Here is a 19,001-nt window from a genome sequence, read left to right on the forward strand (position 1 = left end):
GTTTGCACATTCTCCCTACGTCTGCGTGGGTTTCCTTCGGGTGCTACGGTTTCCTCCTTCAATCCAAAGATGCACACCTTAGGTGGATTGGCCATGCTAAATTGCACATAGTGTTCCGGGATGTATGGGTTAGGTGCATTAGTCGGGTAAATGTAGAGTCTGGGTGGGTTACTCTTCGGAGGGTCGGTATGGACTTGTTGGGCCTAATGGCCTATTTCTACACTGTAGGAATTCTATGATGATTGGGTTTTTATTTGTTTGATACCTCTAGGGCCTGGCTGTTTGCAAATTGGTGATGTATTTCCACATTTTAATGGCAATTAAACTTTAAAAGTACTCCTCTAGCTATGAAGTGTTGAGGTTACGAAAGACTATACATAAATGTATCTTGTTGCTTCTTTCTGGCACATTGTGATGTACACCCAGTTCTGGCTGCTCCAGTGGATGCCTGCCAAGGTTATTGTGGGACTTTTGGAGATTTGCAAGGTTCTGGATTGAGAATCAAACCCACAACCCCATGACTTAAAGATGAGATTGCTACTAACTAATACTTTAAATTCACTTTCGCCATCTCATTTTAATTACTTGTTCAGCTATGTTTTTATCACAATGTGTGGTGACAAACTGTGGGTTACTGCCAACAACACAGACGTGACTTCATAGCTGGTGATCTATCAGGTCAACCACTCATGGGATAGAAATCAAGTGTTTGTTCCCAGATTTGTTTTATTGTAAGATTGTTAATAAAAGTTTGTTGTGCATTGTACAATTGTAATATTTTATAGGCCATGCTGTCAAGACTTCAGATAAAACAGATACACAGTTTGTACAAAGGTTTAAGTATAAATAGGATTAAATCAAATGCGTGAATAGATTGTGTAAATTGTGATTATGTTTCTGCTGAGTCAGATTTAGTACCTTTTGGTACCTTGTACTAAAGAAATTTAACCAAATTTGAAAACTAGATTAGCTGTTATATAGAGTTCAAAAATGGGTGGAGAAAGTCTGAAGTGATAATAAAGCTGATAAGATGAATTTTAATGTGTTCCAAAGTTCTATCACCCCAGAGAAATCAACAGGAAATCATTATTCCCACAAAGATATTTTAATCCAGCATCACTTATTAAAAGCCTTTTGACTGACAGTGCATTTAGTGCTTGTCAATGCAAGAGAATTGGTATCGTTTCCATCTTTCCTGACAAAAAGGCCCTAATTCATGCTACAATCTGCTTGTATAGCACGCAAAACAACATTTTTCTTGGTACATGTGACAACAATAAATCAAACTCAAATGTCAGGCGCTTTTACTTTTAGACTAGGTGCAGAATGCAGGGCCTTGATTTGGATGGGTAAGCACACTAGAATCGTCAAAATGGGCAGCAGACCAGGAGTACCTTATGTCATTGTCGCCCATATTTACAGGTATATAAATGACCTGCCAGTATCCAGTAATTGGTTAACTGATCAATGGAAGGGAATTAGCATTATAGGAGGCTGCAATCACAAAACCATGAGAAAGACAGAGAGAGAGAGAGAGAGAGAGAGAGAGCTGCTTGCAGTCAGTGGTGGGCTTAGAAGTGATTGGGTTGGATTTAGCTGCAAATGGGTTCGGGCAAAGATGTGTGGGGAGCAGGCAGTGTTTGGGAGGGGAATGAGGGTAGAGCCCTGGTGTGTCCGGCTTTGATCATGGGATTGAGGGGCCAGGAAATCCCATCTGGATGTGCAAAAGAGGAATTGGGGCTAGTTTCAGCCACGTCGGCTCATCAGCCCTTTCCTGTGGCAAATTCAAAATTTCCTAAGTGGTAGCACACATTTTTTTGTAATGGCCCTTTTCCAGATAGATATCAAAGTGGAGAGTGGGATTAACAGCATGATTTCAATTCAAAATGTGTCGTGAAAAAGCTCTTAATCTCCCATTCCCACCTGCATTTCCTTCACTCCAGAGACAGATGTGTATCTAAAATCCCAAGAGAGGAAGATGATTTTAGTTCAATTAACTACTGGGAAAACAATTTTGATCCCTGACCCAGGCTTCTCCTGGACTTTGTGCAGGCTGATTAAAATCATACAAATTATCAAAGCCTCATTAGGTACCGATCTGAGACTGAAACTCCACATCATATCCATCGATTGCTAATTGTCACCTCATAATATTATAAGGTAATACCAAAGATGGAGGCCATTTGCTCCATCCTGGTTCTTAGTGCTTCACATTAGAATTACTCCATATGGAGTCATAGAGATGTACAGCATGGAAACAGACCCTTCGGTCCAACCCATCCACGCTGACCAGATATCCCAACCCAATCTAGTCCTACCTGCCAGCACCTGGCCCATATCCCTCCAAACCCTTCCTATTCATACACCCATCCAAATGCCTCTTAAATCTTGCAATTGTACCAGCCTCCACCACTTCCTCTGGCAGCTCATTCCATACATGTACCACCCTCTGCGTGAAAAGGTTGCTCCTTAGGTCCCTTTTATATCTTTCCCCTCTCAACCTAAACCTATGCATTTTAGTTCTGGACTCCCTGACCCCAGGGAAAAGACTTTGTCTATTTATCCTATCTATGCCCCTCATAATTTTGTAAGCCTCTATAAGGTCACCCCTCAGCCTCCGATGCACCAGGGAAAACAGCACCAGCCTGTTCAGCCTCTCCCTATAGCTCAAATCCTCCAACCCTGGCAACATCCTTGTAAATCTTTTCTGAACCCTTTCAAGTTTCACAACATTTTTCCAATAGGAAGGAGACCAGAATTGTACGCAATATTCCAACAGTGTCCTAACCAATGTCCTGTATAGCTGCAACATGACCTCCCAACTCCTGTACTCAATACTCTGACCAATAAAGGAAAGCATACCAAACGCCTTCTTCACTATCCTATCTACCTGTGACTCCACTTTCAAGGAGATATGAACCTGCACTCCAAGGTCTCTTTGTTCAGCAACACTCCCTAGGACTTTACCATTAACTGTATAAGTCCTGATAAGATTTGCTTTCCCAAAGTGCAGCACCTCGCATTTATCTGAATTAAACTCCATCTGCCACTTCTCAGCCCATTGGCCCATCTGGTCAAGATCCTGATGTAATCCGAGGTAACCCTCTTTGCTGTCCACTACACCTCCAATTTTGGTGTCATCTGCAAACTTACTAACTGTACCTCTTATGCTCACATCCAAATCATTTATATAAATGACAAAAAGTAAAGGACCCAGCACCGATCCTTGTGGCACTCCACTAGTCACAGGCCTCCAGTCTGAAAAACAACCCTCCACCACCACCCTCTGTCTTCTACCTTTGAGCCAGTTCTGTATCCAAATGGCTAGTTCTCCCTGTAAACCATGAGATCTAACCCTGCTAATCAGTCTCCCATGGGGAACCTTGTCGAACGCCTTATTGAAGTCTATATGTGTAAACAACATTTTAATATTTTGAGTTTGTCTTCTAATCATGTAATTTAATAGAAAATAATGTTCCAAATTTACATTTTTTATGCTTTAAAACACTCCAGTGCAAAGCTTAGCCCGCTCTCAATTCTGGACTCATCTGTATTTTGTCAGCTCTTGGTTTAATTAGACTTAAGTGTAATAGGGTCTGAATGCAACCTGAAACAAAGCATAAAGTTAGCTGCCTATGACAATGCTAGCACGAGAGCCAGAGAACTTTTAATATTTGCTAGACCAACAGACAGAGATGGATATTGTGTAGCTGCAGGCCACTTTGGAGGCTGTGAGTTAGAGAAGTCTTGAGCAAAGGGAACTCAACGTTTGTTTGTGGTCAGAAGGAGCATGGCTGGTTTGGTTTTAAATTTGCCATCTCACCCTGATATTCAAATACTCAACAGTTCCCAACTGCCTATAGCGCATGACCACAGCCACGCCAGAAACTTGGGGGTTACAGGACAGGTGAAAGGGAAAGGTCGGGGTAGCCCTGATTATAAATAACGATGTAAGGACAATTGTGAGGAAGAATTTTGGCTCAACAGACCTGGAAGTTGAACATTAATGGGCAGTGGCAAGGGTGGTGATGATAAGAAACAATGGGCAGAAAACATTGCAGGCAGGTTAATGTCCATAGCGTTGAGCTTACCATTCGTCAAAAATAAGAACTGTTTACTACCCAAAGTACTGCAAACATTGTAAGGATCTTTACATTTGATGGAAGAGGAATATCAATGCTGCACACTGAACAGACAGAAGACAAGACTTGTTTTTTAAATGCATCAAGCTGTTCGGACTTGGGCAGGTGAGATTTGAACTCAGAATTTCTGGAAAATTTAACATTGACACCTGCCTCAAATCCATTCTTGTTGACTGGGCAGGATTAACATTGTGGTTACTAATTGTGCCAAACTGGCTTGCTATTTACAGTATCATAGTGTTCAGAACATGTTTCATCAGTCTTTTCTGTCTTGAAATGTAACATGGTACTAATTTCTGGTTAGCTCCCATATCCATTTACTTCCAGGTTTTTTATCTTTGAGCTTCTTGATTAATTTTTCCTCTCGGCCTTATTGTGTGAGTGCTTACTTATGGTTACACAAATTATGAAGTTGCTGTAGTTAGACCAAATCCCATAATTTGCAGTAATTTGCAGTCAGTGTGCCTCTTCCCAGTATCATCTGATACTGTTAGAGAAGTAAGGTTTCATGTGATCAACCAAGAACTATGACATTTCATCACTGTTCAGACTAAGGACATTTTACATGTTAACAATGATCAACACAATTGTTTGGCAGAGGCAGGAAATAGCAAAGGAGAAACAAGAATAGGGATGCTTCTTTGGAGGATGCAGATTTACCAAAATCTAGGGAACAATTCCAAACTATGATAAACTGACAAGACAAGGTGCAAACAGAAAACCATCTTACTTTCCTCAGCATAAACAGCTCTGATATCTCAGAGTTCCTCTTACAAGTCACACACAATACTGATTTGACATACATCCATGCTCTTTCAATCTCTACTGACAATATCCTGGAACGTTCTGCCTAACAACAAAACCAACAAAAAAACCAGCAATTTTTCAATTTCACACTGCAATTGCAGATGGAGGAATATAAGGGACAGTTCTAGCACCCCATCAACAAACATTAAGCGTCTGCAGTCATTTTCCTTGTTTTATTTGCAGCGGTTGGCTCAGCTAAGAATAGTTAAGCAGAATCTAGAAGGATCAATAAGGAAATGATAAAGATGTTGCAGCTGGCTTACTGCTTTATAAAAACTTGAGATGAATGACTAGGGCAGAATTTAAAGCAAATGAAATGCGGTCTCACCCGCCAGGTGAAACACCCGGTGAAGGCCTTGTGTTGCCTCTTTATATGAAGACCTATGACATGAAGTGCCAATCAGGCACTACTATGCTGCAGTAAGCCTTTCCCAAGATCAAGGACCCAAGGGACAGAAGTCCCATTTGTTGAAAATCGCTGGCAAATCAGAAATACCAACTGAAGCCCAGAGTCACCATTTAAGAACTTCATTTTGTCTCATTTCAAAACAGGTCCTCTGATCTGCTCATGATAGATACTGGGTGAGTTGGCATGTTAGATATAAGAATAAGAGGTGTTATGTGGGGGGCATACATTGGTGCTGTTGGCATAGGTCCTATAAAGAGCCATTGTTTGGATAGAAGGCATAGGTTGCCATGGAGTGTGAGGAGCAATGGGGGTTGAGCACAGATGCTTAAGACAGCACTGAGGGGATGATGGGCCATGAAGGACAGTAGAGGGCATAACATGACATGGATGGCGAGTGTGTCAATGAGTGAATGGTTATAATAAGCCTGGAGTCAGTCTTATGATTTTCTTTAGCAACTTTAACACAGTGTCTGAGCAGCAAGGCAGATCGTCGTCAGCCTGCCTCTGCACCTGGCTGCCTCAACTGGGGTCGACCATTACAATGCCGAGAAAACTTAGTAGCCAGAACTACCCCAGAGCAAAACCCCGAAATTCCAAAGCACTTTCTTCTGGGTCAGGTTTGCAGAGCTGGGGAATGTCCTGACTTTGTATTCTTTATCCAGGAGTGATCATCCAGGCCCAAGTGTGCAAACAAGTCTCAAATTGGAACCAGCAACTAGGGAACAGAGTTTGGAGTGGGACATAAAACCAAAGGCTTTAATCCTCACAATATGTAATTGGAGAAAGTTTCTTCTCATCCACTTCTGCATAAATAATTTGATAATTTTGCAAAACTGGAACAATCGACAGTGTGGATGTTAGCAGTGCACCTATAAAAACTAAAGCTGTCACCGATGGGAATCATATAGCCGATAAATACAACGGGGCTAAAGATAGACCCTACTGGGACAACACAAGTGACTGTGCTGTTAGATCTGTCATTGGATATTTGTTAAAGTAGATAGGGGTTTTAAGCAACAGTGACCCATTCCTTGTGACTCTACCAAGCTACTGCATTGCTAAGTTACAATTTGTAGATTTTATTTTTGCTGGTCTAGTTCTATTGCCATAATGTTCCTAAAAGTGCAACTGAAATCCATTTACAATGGCAGTACGGAATTATTTTTCTAGTCATTTGCAATCTACCTGAGCATACATTGGGCTACTGTCAACCATCAGTCAGATCCTCTGAACTTAGGGAATTGTAATGTGGATGGAGAGTGTTGAACTTTTAGATCAGGCAGACCTGCTTGGTTGTGTATTGATTCTAAGCCAGAGGACCAGGACTTCAAAAGGCACAAGGCACACTTTGTATCCTTAACTTCAGTGTAGTAGTTGGCGTGCTATACTGCTGATTTCTGAAGAAGATTTGGATTGAATTTCCATCTGCTTTTAACACATGGGTGGAGAAGATTCCATGATATTATTTGAAAGGAGTAGATTTCAAGGCAGATTTATTAATCTGGTACCTGAATCATCAAAACCCAACATACTCCAGATTTTTGTGATGATTGAATAGCGCATCTGGAGGATTCAGCTCGAGATAGCTCTGCAAGCCAGTCCCATTTCAAACTGATAGCAAAGCAAAATACTGCACATGATGGAATTCTGAAACAAATTTGAAGACAGAACAGAAAAACGGGTCATAATTGGACTCAAACCTTTAGACTCTTTCTTTCTCGATGCTGCCAGATATATCGAGTTTCTCCAGACTTCTCTGTGTCCCTTTCAAACTGAGTTCACAAACCTTTAGTGAGTTTACCAGTCACTGCACTGTAAGTAAATAAATAAGTAAGCAAGAGTTGCACATCTTTCTTCCTAGGAATACAAACTGGCCATTTAGTTTCACACGCCTATTCCATCATTCAATGAGATAAGGGTGACCTAAATATACTTCAATGGGTCTTTGTCCTTTATTTCCTCAAAACCACTGGCTAACATTCATATCTTTACTGGAACAGTTGAAATGCCCCAATCCACACCACCCGTTTTCACTTAAGGTTCTGGACGATATTTAACTTGATCATACACTACCTTACACAAAGAGCAATTTTTTAAATCGTACATTCCGATCCCAGCATCAGGCAATTGATATCAGAGAGCTTTATGGCATCTTGGGTTTCTAAGGAGAACTATATAAATCTATTGTCTATTCTTTCATTGCCAAAGTCAATTTCTCAGTAGCTTGGTCCAGAGATTAAAGTATGGTGAGGGTTTGTGCACACAAGTATCCAATTTATCCAAAATAAATTTGTCACTAGTTGTTTTCATGTTGCCAGGCCAGTTTACTAATCTTCTCAATTCCATAAGTCCTGATCTTCTTTAAAACTCATTTACAACTTTACAGCTGATACAAACCTAGAAGTGAAACATTATGGGAAAAGCTGCTACTACGTTGGCAGGGACTAATACATTGAGACATCAGAATGGAATCATTTGATAAGGGAGAAGAAAACAGCAAAATAAAAGGGGGATGCACACGGTGTTAAAAATGTTATTAATTTAAAACGACAAATTATATGGTTAATAAGATTTATTTCTTCGCATCAATTTATACTATTCAAATCACTATTTGAAATAATCAATTATTGAAAAATTATGGAAGTTAATATGGAGATAAAGACCTCATGTTAACATTAGAAAATGTTGTCTATTTAGTTTAAACATGATATAAAAAAGTACATATTCAAACAATTCATTACATATTAATTACTATTTCCATTAAATTTTTAGAACAGTGGGAAAATTCTCAAAGAGGCCAGTTACAAAAAAAACCTCAAAGAACATTTCCCTTAAAAGATAGCAAACAATTATTTACATGAGAAAGTAAAACAAGTTTTATTGTATTTTTTAATAAACACAGGCCAGAATATCATAAATCACACCAAATCACAACATTTGTGACAATATCCTGGCTCGTTTGACTCCTCTCCACTCCAAACAAAATAAATCCATTCCCAATATAATTAAACAATCTTATTATGAATAAAGCTGTGCCCAGGCAAAATGTAAATGCATGGGGACTAGAGGGGAAAATCATCCAGTCGCTAGAGTCATACCTGACAAAGGAGCTAGGATTGCTCTACTTAGGAGCTTTCCAGAGATGACACAAGTCAGGGCATTGCAACAGAAGATCCTCAGGAACAGTGTTCTTAGCCCCAAAATCATCAAATTCATCCATCACCATGGGACCATCATCATTTCAGTACCACTCTTGTAATAGTGATTCTATAGTATTCAGTAGCATTCAAATTACTGTTACTGAAAAAGCTTTTGCCAATCTATAGCTGAGCCAGGACTTCATCCAGCCTGGGATGACCAGTGTCAGATAGCATTTGCACTATATCTGGACAAAGGGAATGCTTATTTTCAACAAATAATGCCTAATCAGCTCTCGTTCATAACCACCAGTGAGTCTTCCTCTAATCAATGTCTATGACGTTCCAATTTACCAGAAACTTAATCAATTAACCACTTTATCGTTTGGTAGCTGTAAAGCTAAAGCAGATACCAGGGGCAGAATTTTTAACTGATTGTTTTACTTGAAACAACAGGGCCATAGAGGACTGTGGAGTAGTTGGAATCTTTGAGGACAGCAGTGGACAGTTCCGTCGAAGGGAGCAATGCCGAGCCCCTGGGGCCATTCAGGAATAAGGAAGCTCTGCAGCAGCAGCGGAAATTGTTTCTGGCCCCTTAAAGCATTCCCTGAGGCCGTGTTCATGCTTTGTGAGAGAAGTAGGAGAAATCAATTTCTAACAGTGTGCTATTATTTTTTTGGAATGCATGGTGATAGCTGTGAGGTGGCGTGAATGGAACACAAACACCAGCATTTTCCAGATTGGACTGAAAGGCCTGTTCCTGTGCTGTAAATGCAATTCTATGTAAATGTATTTAGCATTTCATAGTGATCAATTTTTAAATTTTACAGCTGAATATCTACATTTATACATCTTTTTCATGGAAAAATAAAACAACTAACTACTTGAAAAGAACTTCAGAAACTAGCACATCCAAACTTGTTAGACTACAAAAGAAATCAAGTACATGCATGCTCCAGAAATCCATAAATTTTCCCAGGTCTGAACTTTGAGAAATACATGACAATATTCTAAATTTTTAAAGCAAATAATATGTCACTGTTCTATGTTTTGCACAATGATTGAAAATCTTGAGTATGTGTCTCATTATTTCCAATGCAGAATTTAGAACCATATTCTACAACCAGAAAACACAAGAAATCCAGATTATCAATTTTTGCTAATCCACAGGATTTGATTGATCAATAGTAATCAAATGCTTAATGCTTGCTTGCATCTAAACTTTCATACATTGAATGTTTGCCTGTATTTAAAATGTATAAATTTACCCTTCTAAGTATAATTCTCCACAAATACACTGTTTAGACATACATATTCTCTTGTTCTCATTTTCCTTTGTTTCCAGAATATCACATACTGTTCATTGTTGCATTTGATTTATTCATTGTCCCAGATAAACTTTAAAGGCACATCCTTCATTTTTTCTTGGAAAACTCTATCAAACATTTCAGATTGAGCCACAGTGAAGTGATTTTTCCAGTCTCCAATTTTACCTGTAAAGAAGAGAATGTAATTCCATAAACAGGATCAATACAATCAGCAAATAAAGAGGTAGAGCAGGAGGAGATGGGAGGCTTTGGGATGTGGAATTGGGAGAACTTGGCTTTCCAAGTATTAATTGTGAACTCTTAACTTACTGTTGGTTGGTAGCTGCTTCTTCTGCTGCAGTTCTTAGTTCCTGCCGTACTCGTACCAATTACTTCAATCACGGTACGGTGGTGAAAGATGGCATTAAGTCCTTACATATGTAAAAAGTCTAATGCTTATTTTCAGATTATTGACAAGGACATTCAAAAGTATTTAAGAAAAGACTATTAAAGTCAAAGCTGTGGTGATCCTAGTCTTTGCATTTGATGACTAAGTATTGCAGACTGACACATGCTGAGGGCCAGGACCACATGTTGAGGGATGTATCAAAGCTTGAGTCAGCCACTGCAATTTTGAATCATTAATTAATATATTTTTATAACTGTTATCAACAAAGCATATTTTGGGGGAAGAAATGTGGAGACACTGGTAAATCTTGGCAGCAGATAAGTTAACTGAAGTTAAGAAAATAATAAAGAGTGGAAATGGTAAATGAGGTCTCCCCCAGGATTTAGTGTATGGAAGACTGATGCTAATAAATTCTACCAATTGACCTGAATTCATTAACTCAATGCAACAAATAAGAATATCAATAAAGACAGCGTAGAAATAACAATGAGTCAGAAAAATATGCAAGTCTGCAGATTTAAGTTGGAAAATTTAAAAAGACCAAATGTAGAAAACCATATGTGACATGGTGAAATGATACAAGGGGTTTTAACCAAAGTTATACAAATCACAAATGCAAAGCAGAAACTTTTCTTGAACAATATACACAAGATGGTTGAATATATCAGAAAAAAGTCATAACCATTTAAGGTCCATTCTGATCCCATCACATTGAGTACTATATTCGATTGTAGTTCCTGATGTTCAGGGAAACATTCAAGTTTTGAAAGCAATGCAAAGCTATGAGCATGACTTGTAGTGTTAGCAATCTGAGTTATGTAGATGGAGATAAAGATTTTCAGCCTTGAAAGGAGATATCCAAGAAGTGGGGACCAATTTTAGCTGTTGTTGCTAAGGTTACGTTGGTCACCCTTTTTAAATGCTGCTGGATTTCCTGTCCATTCACTGCTGTTGAAACAATGAATTGGACAGCAGAATGGATCCACTACCTCCTGCTTCCCAACCTGCAGACACAATTTTAAATTGACTCCCACCTTGCTAATGAATACAACATGTATGTGATAAAGAAAACAGCAATCTTTAAGTAACTTAAGATCAGCCATGATCTTATTGAATAGCAGCACCAGCTCAAGTGGTTACGATTCATATTCATATTCCTAATTCATATTCCTTATGTCTGTAATTCCAGTAAAATATTTGGTATTGTGTGAATTGTACAAAGGAACATTGATTCAAAATAGAAACACAATTTTGACACAAAATCAAGATGTTTTCTTCACACAAAAAATGACCAACACACTGAACGAACTTCCAATTGACAGCAAAAACTCTGGGATATTCTGAGGGCCTTTCTACATTGATAAATCAAAGGGAACTGAATAGACTTCGCTTAATTTCCTTTGACATTTTTATTTCTTTTTCAAAAAAGTAGTTTGAGTTTCTAATGGCAAAAGAAATGTCACAAGAGACAATCCTGGTACAATATAACTTGTAGAAAAGTGTGTGTTGGTGCTCACCAATGCTGTCCTCAGCCAAAGTTTGCAGGATCAATGAGACAGACCTAGCTGGCATGGGAAGGCAGCACTATGGTGCCTGTAGGCAAAACTGAAAGGACTCATTAATGTGGAAGAGTCACCCAGGCTCCACGATCTTTGACACATGCAATGCTTCTCAGACCCTGAGACTGGATGCAGATGACAAAAACAGAAATTCATTTCTTCATGGATATTTCACTTCCATAATCAGATCAGATGTGCAGGTCAGGTGAATTGGCCATGCTAAATTGCCCATAGTGTTAGGTACACTAGTCAGGGGTAAATGTAGGGCAATGGTTCTGGGTGGGTTGCTCTTTGGAGGGTCGGTGTGGACTTGTTGGGCCGAAGGGCCTGTTTCAACACTGTATGGAATCTAAACCCATCACTGGCACATGTGGAAACCTGAAGACTTCAATTCACTTCATATGCAGCCTTCACTGGTATGCCAAGTTCCAATGCGGCCAAGCAACAGGATTTCTTGGCACAGGGAGTCCCCACCCCTTACTGTGTCCCTTTTGTATTGTTCCATTGGCATGAACTGTCTTGTAACAGGTAGAAATATCTTCCATCTATGACGAACTCAGCAGCTCGTAAAAAGCCTGCTTTTTTGAGACCATCACCAGAATTGAAAAGAAAACTAAGTTACGTTTCTACAAAGAGGACATTCTTGATGAGAAGGTGTGCAAAAATAGACTTTGTCTGAGACTGTTATGGAAATAATAGCTAGGTGTACAAAAAAACACAAACTGAAATGGATATGAAATACTGGGTTTCAGCCTTTTGTGCTGCAAAGTACTCTGGTTGTTCACGAGGAGCATGAAGGTATCTCTAAAAAGGAAGGAAAATAGAAAAGAAAGAGGTTAGAAAGGAACAAAGTGACTTAAATCTGTAAGTTATGGGAGTAGCTCAGGGACACTCTAGTGTGTTTCAGAGGTGGTCAAACCATGAACTGGGGTGTTATCATATTCTCATTAAAGAATCTCTGGAAAGTTATGCTAACAGCATGAGGATTTGTAGAATTGTGCCTTACTGGTAGGAACTGGAGATATTTTCCTAACTAACCTATTCAGGCATAATACCACACACCTCTGGAGCAGGTGAGATGTGAACCCAGTTCGCCTGGCTCAGAAGTAGGGGCTCTACCACTGCATCATAAGGGCCTTTAGTGGTAACTGCATTCGGAGAACTTGAATAGATTGCAACTGGTCGTGAAAACGGTGAGATCCATTGAGTGGGAAAAGAAAAGGAACTTGTGTACAAGAGGCACTGTTTATATGACTTTGAGACCACACTTGGGATAGCTTGAGGATTCATTTCTTTTAAGGTTATTAATTTTTACGAGGGATTATAAAACCTTTACAAGAAAACTTGCAAACTCCCAGTATCAACAGGGCCATTTTTTTCAAGAAGATTTGTGGGCGGCACGGTGGCACAGTGGTTAGCACTGCTGCCTCACAGTGCTAGAGACCCGGGTTCAATTCCCACCTCAGGTGACTGACTGTGTGGAGTTTGCACGTTCTCCCCGTGTCTGCGTGGGTTTCCTCCGGGTGCTCCGGTTTCGTCCCACAGTCCAAAGATGTGCAGGGTCAGGTGAATTGGCCATACTAAATTGCCCGTAGTGTTAGGTAAGGGGTAAATGTAGGAGTATGGGTGGGTTTCGCTTCGGCGGGTCAGTGTGGACTTGTTGGGCCGAAGGGCCTGTTTCCATAATGTAATGTAATGTAATCTAATCTAATCTAATCCACGGAAGCAGTAAGAGGTGAGAAATTTCTGATCACTCATGGTTGACACAGAACAGTGCCCCTCAAGCTGTCTCCCTAAAACAGAGAGGGAGAGAGTGAGAGAGAAAGAGCACAAGAGTGAGACACAGACAGGTGCCTTTGGTCCTTTGATGACAATAGTTATTTACGCACAGATGGATGCAACGCTAAAGCTCTGCCTGAAACAACTCCATTGGGTGGCTATTACAAATTCAAACTCTAATCACAAAAATCTGTACAACAGGAATGCTCATCAGAAACTTAGCTGCTAAGGGCACCATGCTCCCATATGATTTTCTGATCATTTTTTATTTTTTCCCCCAGTGAGTACACTGACCTCAGAGGCTAAATCCTTGTTGTGTTCCAAAAGTAGAAAGTGCAGCACCAGGAACACAAATTTAGAATACAACAGCAAAAAAAGGTTATGGTAAACTTTTATAAAATACACATTCAATCTCAATCAGATTACTGTGCCCAGTTCATAGCATTATACTTCAGGAAAGATGCAAAGGCATTAGTAGAGTACAGAGTAAATAGTCCTGGAGACAGACTTCAGGTAGGGTACATGGATAGATTATCAAAACTGTGATTATTCTCCTTCGAGAAAAGAAAGTTGGGAGGAGATTCAATAAAGGTATGGGGACACAACAGGTAAGATAAAAGGAATCCCTTTGGGGTAAGAATTGAGAATGAAAGCACATTGATGTGATGTGATTGGCAAGAGTCAGACAGTCGTAGATGTACCGCACGGAAATAGATCCTTCGGTCCAATTCGTCCATGCTGACCAGATATCCTAACCTAATCTAGTCTCATTTGCCAACACTTGGCCCATATCCCTCTAAACCCTTCCTATTCATATATCCACCCATTTCTGATGAAGGGCTCCTGCCCGAAACATCGATTTTCCTGTTACTCAGATACTGCCTAATCTGCTGGGCATTTCCAGCACCACTCTAATCTTGGCCCTGATCTTACTTGAGTCGTTCTTTTATTCCTGACACACCTATAGAAAGTTTAGGGTTTTCCTTGATCCTACCTGCCAAAGACTTCTCATGTCCCATCCTAGCTCTTCGTACCTCTCTCTCTGGGTTCTTCCTGGCTAACTTGTAACTCTCAAATGCCCTAACTGAGCCTTCATGTCTCATCTTCACATAAGTCTCCTTCCCCTTGACAAGATATTCAACTTCTTTGGTAAACCATGGCTCCCTCGCTCCCTCACTTCCTCCTTGCCTGACAGGTACATACTTATCAAGGGCACACAGTAGCTGTTCCTTGAACAAGCTCCACATTTCAATTGTGCCCATCCCTTCCAGTTTCCTTCCTCATCCTATGCATCATAAATCTTGCCTAAATGCATCATAATTGTCTTTCCCCCAGCTATAACTCTTGCCCTGCAGTATGTACCTATCCCTTTCCATTGCTAAAGTAAGTATAACCGGATTGTGGTCACTATCACCAAAGTGCTCACCTACCTCCAAATCTAATGCCTGGCCTGGTTCATTACCCAGTACCAAATCCAATGTGACCTCATCTCTTATAGGCCTATCTGCATACTGTGTCAGGAAACCCTCCTGCACACACTGGACAAAAACTGACCCATCCAAAGTACTCGAACTATCGTGTTTCCAGTCAATATTTGGAAAGTTAAAGGCCCCCATAACAATTACCCTGTTACTTTCGATCCTTTCCAGAATCATCTTTGCAATCCTTTCCCCTACATCTCTGGAACTTTTTAAAGGCCTATAGAAAGCTCCCAACAGTTCCTTACCTGTTTCTAACCTCAGCCCATACTACTGCAGTAGATGAGTCCTCATCAAACGTCCTTGCTGTCACCATAATACCATTCTTGACTAACAATGTCACACCTCCCCCTCTTTTACCATTGTCCCTGTTCTTACTGAAACATTTAAAACCTGGAACCTGCAAAAACTGTACTTGTCCCGGCTCTATCCATGTCTCTGAAATGGCCATAACATCGAAGTTCCAGGTCCCAACCCATGCTGCAAGTTCACCCACCTTTTTCTGGATGCTCCTGGTGTTGAAGTAGACACACCTTCCTGCCTGCCGGTACACTCTTGCGCCCTTGAAACTTTATTTATGACCTTACTACTCTCAACCTCCTGTACACTGAAGCTACAATTCAAGTTCCCATCCTCCTGATGAATTAGTTTAAACTCTCCCGGAGAACAAAAGCAAACACCCCCCCCAGGATATTGATACCCCTCTGGTTCAGGTGTAGGCCATCCCATTTGTAGAGGTCCCATCTACCCCACAATGAGGCCTAATTATCCAGGTATCTGAATCCCTCCCTCCTGCACCATCCCTGGAGGCATGTGTTCAACTGCTCTCTCTCTCCCTATTCCTCGCCTCGCTATCATGTGGCATGGGTAACAAACCAGAGATTACAATTTGTTCTAGCTCTAAGCTTCCATCCTAGCTCCCTGAATTTCTGCCTTACATACAATCCCTTTTCCTACATATGCTGTTGGTGCCTATGTGGACCACAACTTGGCACTGCCACCCCCCCCTCCCCCTCCCCCCCCCCCCAACACCTCCCCCTTAAGGATCCCAAAAACACAATCCAAGACATTACGGACCTTGGCACCTGGGAGGCCACACACCATCCGTGGGTCTCTCTCATTCCCACAGAATTTCCTATATGTCCCCCTAATTATGGAGTCCCCAAATGGCTAATGCTCTACTCACCTCCCCCCTTCCCTTCTGACATCAGGGACAAATTCTGTGCCAGAGACCTGTCCACCATGGCTTATCCCAGTAAGTCATCCTCCACAACAGAATCCAAATGGATTTCAGAAAGCCTTTGACAAAGCCTTTGGGAGACTAATACCTAAGGTAAAGCACATGGGGTCCAAGGTGACTTAGGGAAGCAGTAGGATACACATGTGGTAGAAGGCTGTTTACGTGATTGGAGGCCAGTGGTCATTGGTATACCATAGGTTCCGTTACTGATCATGGTATATGTGAACGATAGGAAACAAAATGCAAGTAGTAGTTGTGATTAGTAAGTTTGCAGATGACATGAAGGTTGACAGTGAGGAAGAAGGTCTTAGATAACAGAAGGATATAGTTGGATTGGTCAGTAGTGCAGATGGAATTTAACCCAAGTAAGTGTGAGATGATACACTTTGGAAGTAGTAACAAGGCAAAGGAATACCCAAAGAATGGCAGGACGCTAGTAAGCCTAGAGGAACCAAGGGATCTTTAGATTACATTACATTACAGTGTGGAAACAGGCCCTTCGGCTCAACAAGTCCACACCGACCCGCCGAAGCGCAACCCACCCATACCCCTACATTTACCGCTTACCTAATACTATGGGCAATTTAGCATGACCAATTCACCTGACTTGCACATCTTTGGACTGTGGGAGGAAACCGGAGCTCCCGGAGGAAACTCGGGGAGAACGTGCAAACTCCACACAGTCAGTCGCCTGAGGCAGGAATTGAACCCGGGTCTCCGGCGCTGAGAGGCAGCAGTGCTAACCACTGTGCCGCCCACAAGGGGTACTTGTCTACAGATCCTGAAGGCAGCAGGACAGGTTAATAAGGTAGTTAAGCGGCATGAGACACTTGCTTTTATCAGTTTAAGGTCAAGTTTAAGCTGTACAAAAAACTTTCGTGAGGGCGCTACTGGAGCAGTGTGTGCAGGTGTGGTCACTACTCGATAGGAAGGATGTGACTGCACCGGAGAGAGGCAGAGATTCACTGGGATATTGCCAGGAATGGAGCAGTTTAGCTATGAAGAGAGGTTGGATAAGCTCAGATTGTTTCCTTCAGAGCACAGAAGACTGAGGTGGTCCTGATTAAGGTGTATGACATTATGAGGGGCATGGACAGTGTGAATAGGAACTATCTGTTTCCCTTAGTTGAAGGGTCAATAACAAGATTACATAATTTTAAGGTGAAACGCAGCACATTTGGAAGAGATTGAGGAGAGATTTTTCACCTCCGAGGAGTTATGGTATTCTGCAATGCACTGCCTGGAAAGGTAATTGAGGCTAGAAACTTCACAACTCTTAAAAAGTACATGTATGAGCAGTTAAAATGTCATAACATTCAAGGTAATGGGCCAAGTGCTGGAATGTGGGACTAGCGTAGACTTAGAGGTTTTTTTTGATGGTGCAGATTTGATGGGCTGAAGGGCCTCTTATGTACTGTCCCATTCTAGAATTCCATGAAATCATGCTAGGTACCTTTCCGAAGGAATGTTCCTTCTTCGGATCTTTTGGGAATTCCTTCATAGTTGGCCATTGGATTCTTTTTCATAATATCAAACCTGCAGTGTTCTAACACGCTGTCCAGTTTTTCATCATCCAGCTGTCTTCCAACAAAGTTGCAAATTTTTTGTATTGATGCTCTAAGATCCTGTCAGGGGTCAATACAGTAAACACAGTTAGCTAACCTCGAAACTTTAAAAATGGCAACAGCCTCTTTGATACTTGAAAACTAAAATACTTTCACTCACTGTGAAATTACTCACGAGATACCCTGTAAAACTGAAACTATTGATATATGTGCTAATTTCTAGATATTTTGCTGCAGAATTTTAAGAATTAAACATGCCAAAGTGCAATGGAAAGCTACTGATTCATCCCAGATTCAACGCTCAAAGGTAAAAGCCGATAACATGTTGAGAAATGTACTCTTGTTCTCATGTACATTGACATTGTAAATGCATTACAATCTTTTTTCTTGTGGTGAAAGAGTTTTGGCCAGGATTGGTTTCTGAATACTGGCTACTCCTGAGACGGAAGTACATAAAGTGGTTAGGATTTTAAAACCAATTTGAGTAAAATAACCTTTTCAAGCCTGCACTCCTGGTATTGTCCCACAATACCAAGTTGATTGCACATCTGATGTCTCTCAATCTTGTTTTCATTGATTAGTTGCGAGCCCTTGCTTATGGCTAGCAAACCTCAGTCAGAATTCATGAAACTACCTCTACTGAAGCCACAGCAATTCTTTTCGAATATTGTTCTTTTGATACAGCTTTGACTAAAATTCAAAGTTATTTATTTGACAGTAAACCACTGTGGGACACCACAAAGTCATGAAAGTGGTTGTATAATTGCAAGGTTTTTTTTTAAGAAGCTGAACCGTGATCAAGCAATTTGATAATAACCCTCCTTCAGGATTTGTGCCTTGATTGTGGAAACATGACTCAAATTATTATGTTAATAGAGTGAAGTTTATACTTGTCTAAAATGTTCAATGTGGAAAATGTCTTGCTATGTCATACAGTTCAGATATAGGTTAAATATAGATAGAACAACTGGTTATCAATAGTGAAAGTACAGGAAGGAATTGAGTTAGATATCCAGATTTGGACTGAGCAAGAATACATATAGTAAATGGGAGTTCCATTCAATTTCATTCAACTAAACTATTATTATAGATGCTCAATAGCTAACAATACAAATTACTCACAAACACAACTTGCCTTATCCTACCAGAGCATTCCTTTAATCTCTACC

At 40.6% G+C, this 19,001-nt stretch overlaps 1 protein-coding gene across 7 annotated transcripts in view; it reads right to left on the reverse strand.

The window, feature by feature from the left end:
- Window positions 1–7,893: 7,893 nt before the first annotated feature.
- The window catches only part of LOC122546175 (amine sulfotransferase-like), a 124,461-nt gene continuing 113,353 nt past the window's right edge, over window positions 7,894–19,001 (reverse strand). For 6 of the 7 annotated variants that reach the window (XM_087981281.1, XM_043685007.2, XM_043684993.2 and 3 more), the window contains 2 exons: window positions 17,721–17,892; window positions 7,895–9,988 (listed from right to left, as the gene is read on the reverse strand). In XM_087981281.1, the coding sequence (XP_087837407.1) occupies window positions 9,873–9,988; window positions 17,721–17,892 (288 nt within the window). In that variant the 3' untranslated portion in view covers window positions 7,895–9,872. Of the gene's footprint in view, window positions 9,989–10,132; window positions 12,575–17,720; window positions 17,893–19,001 lie in introns of all 7 variants that reach the window. The other variant, XR_015753794.1, reaches the window with a different exon arrangement.

Source organism: Chiloscyllium plagiosum, unplaced genomic scaffold, assembly GCF_037043375.1.
Source record: "Chiloscyllium plagiosum isolate Xiang-an unplaced genomic scaffold, Cpla_swu_hap1 HiC_scaffold_3, whole genome shotgun sequence".
Lineage (NCBI taxonomy): Eukaryota > Metazoa > Chordata > Chondrichthyes > Orectolobiformes > Hemiscylliidae > Chiloscyllium > Chiloscyllium plagiosum.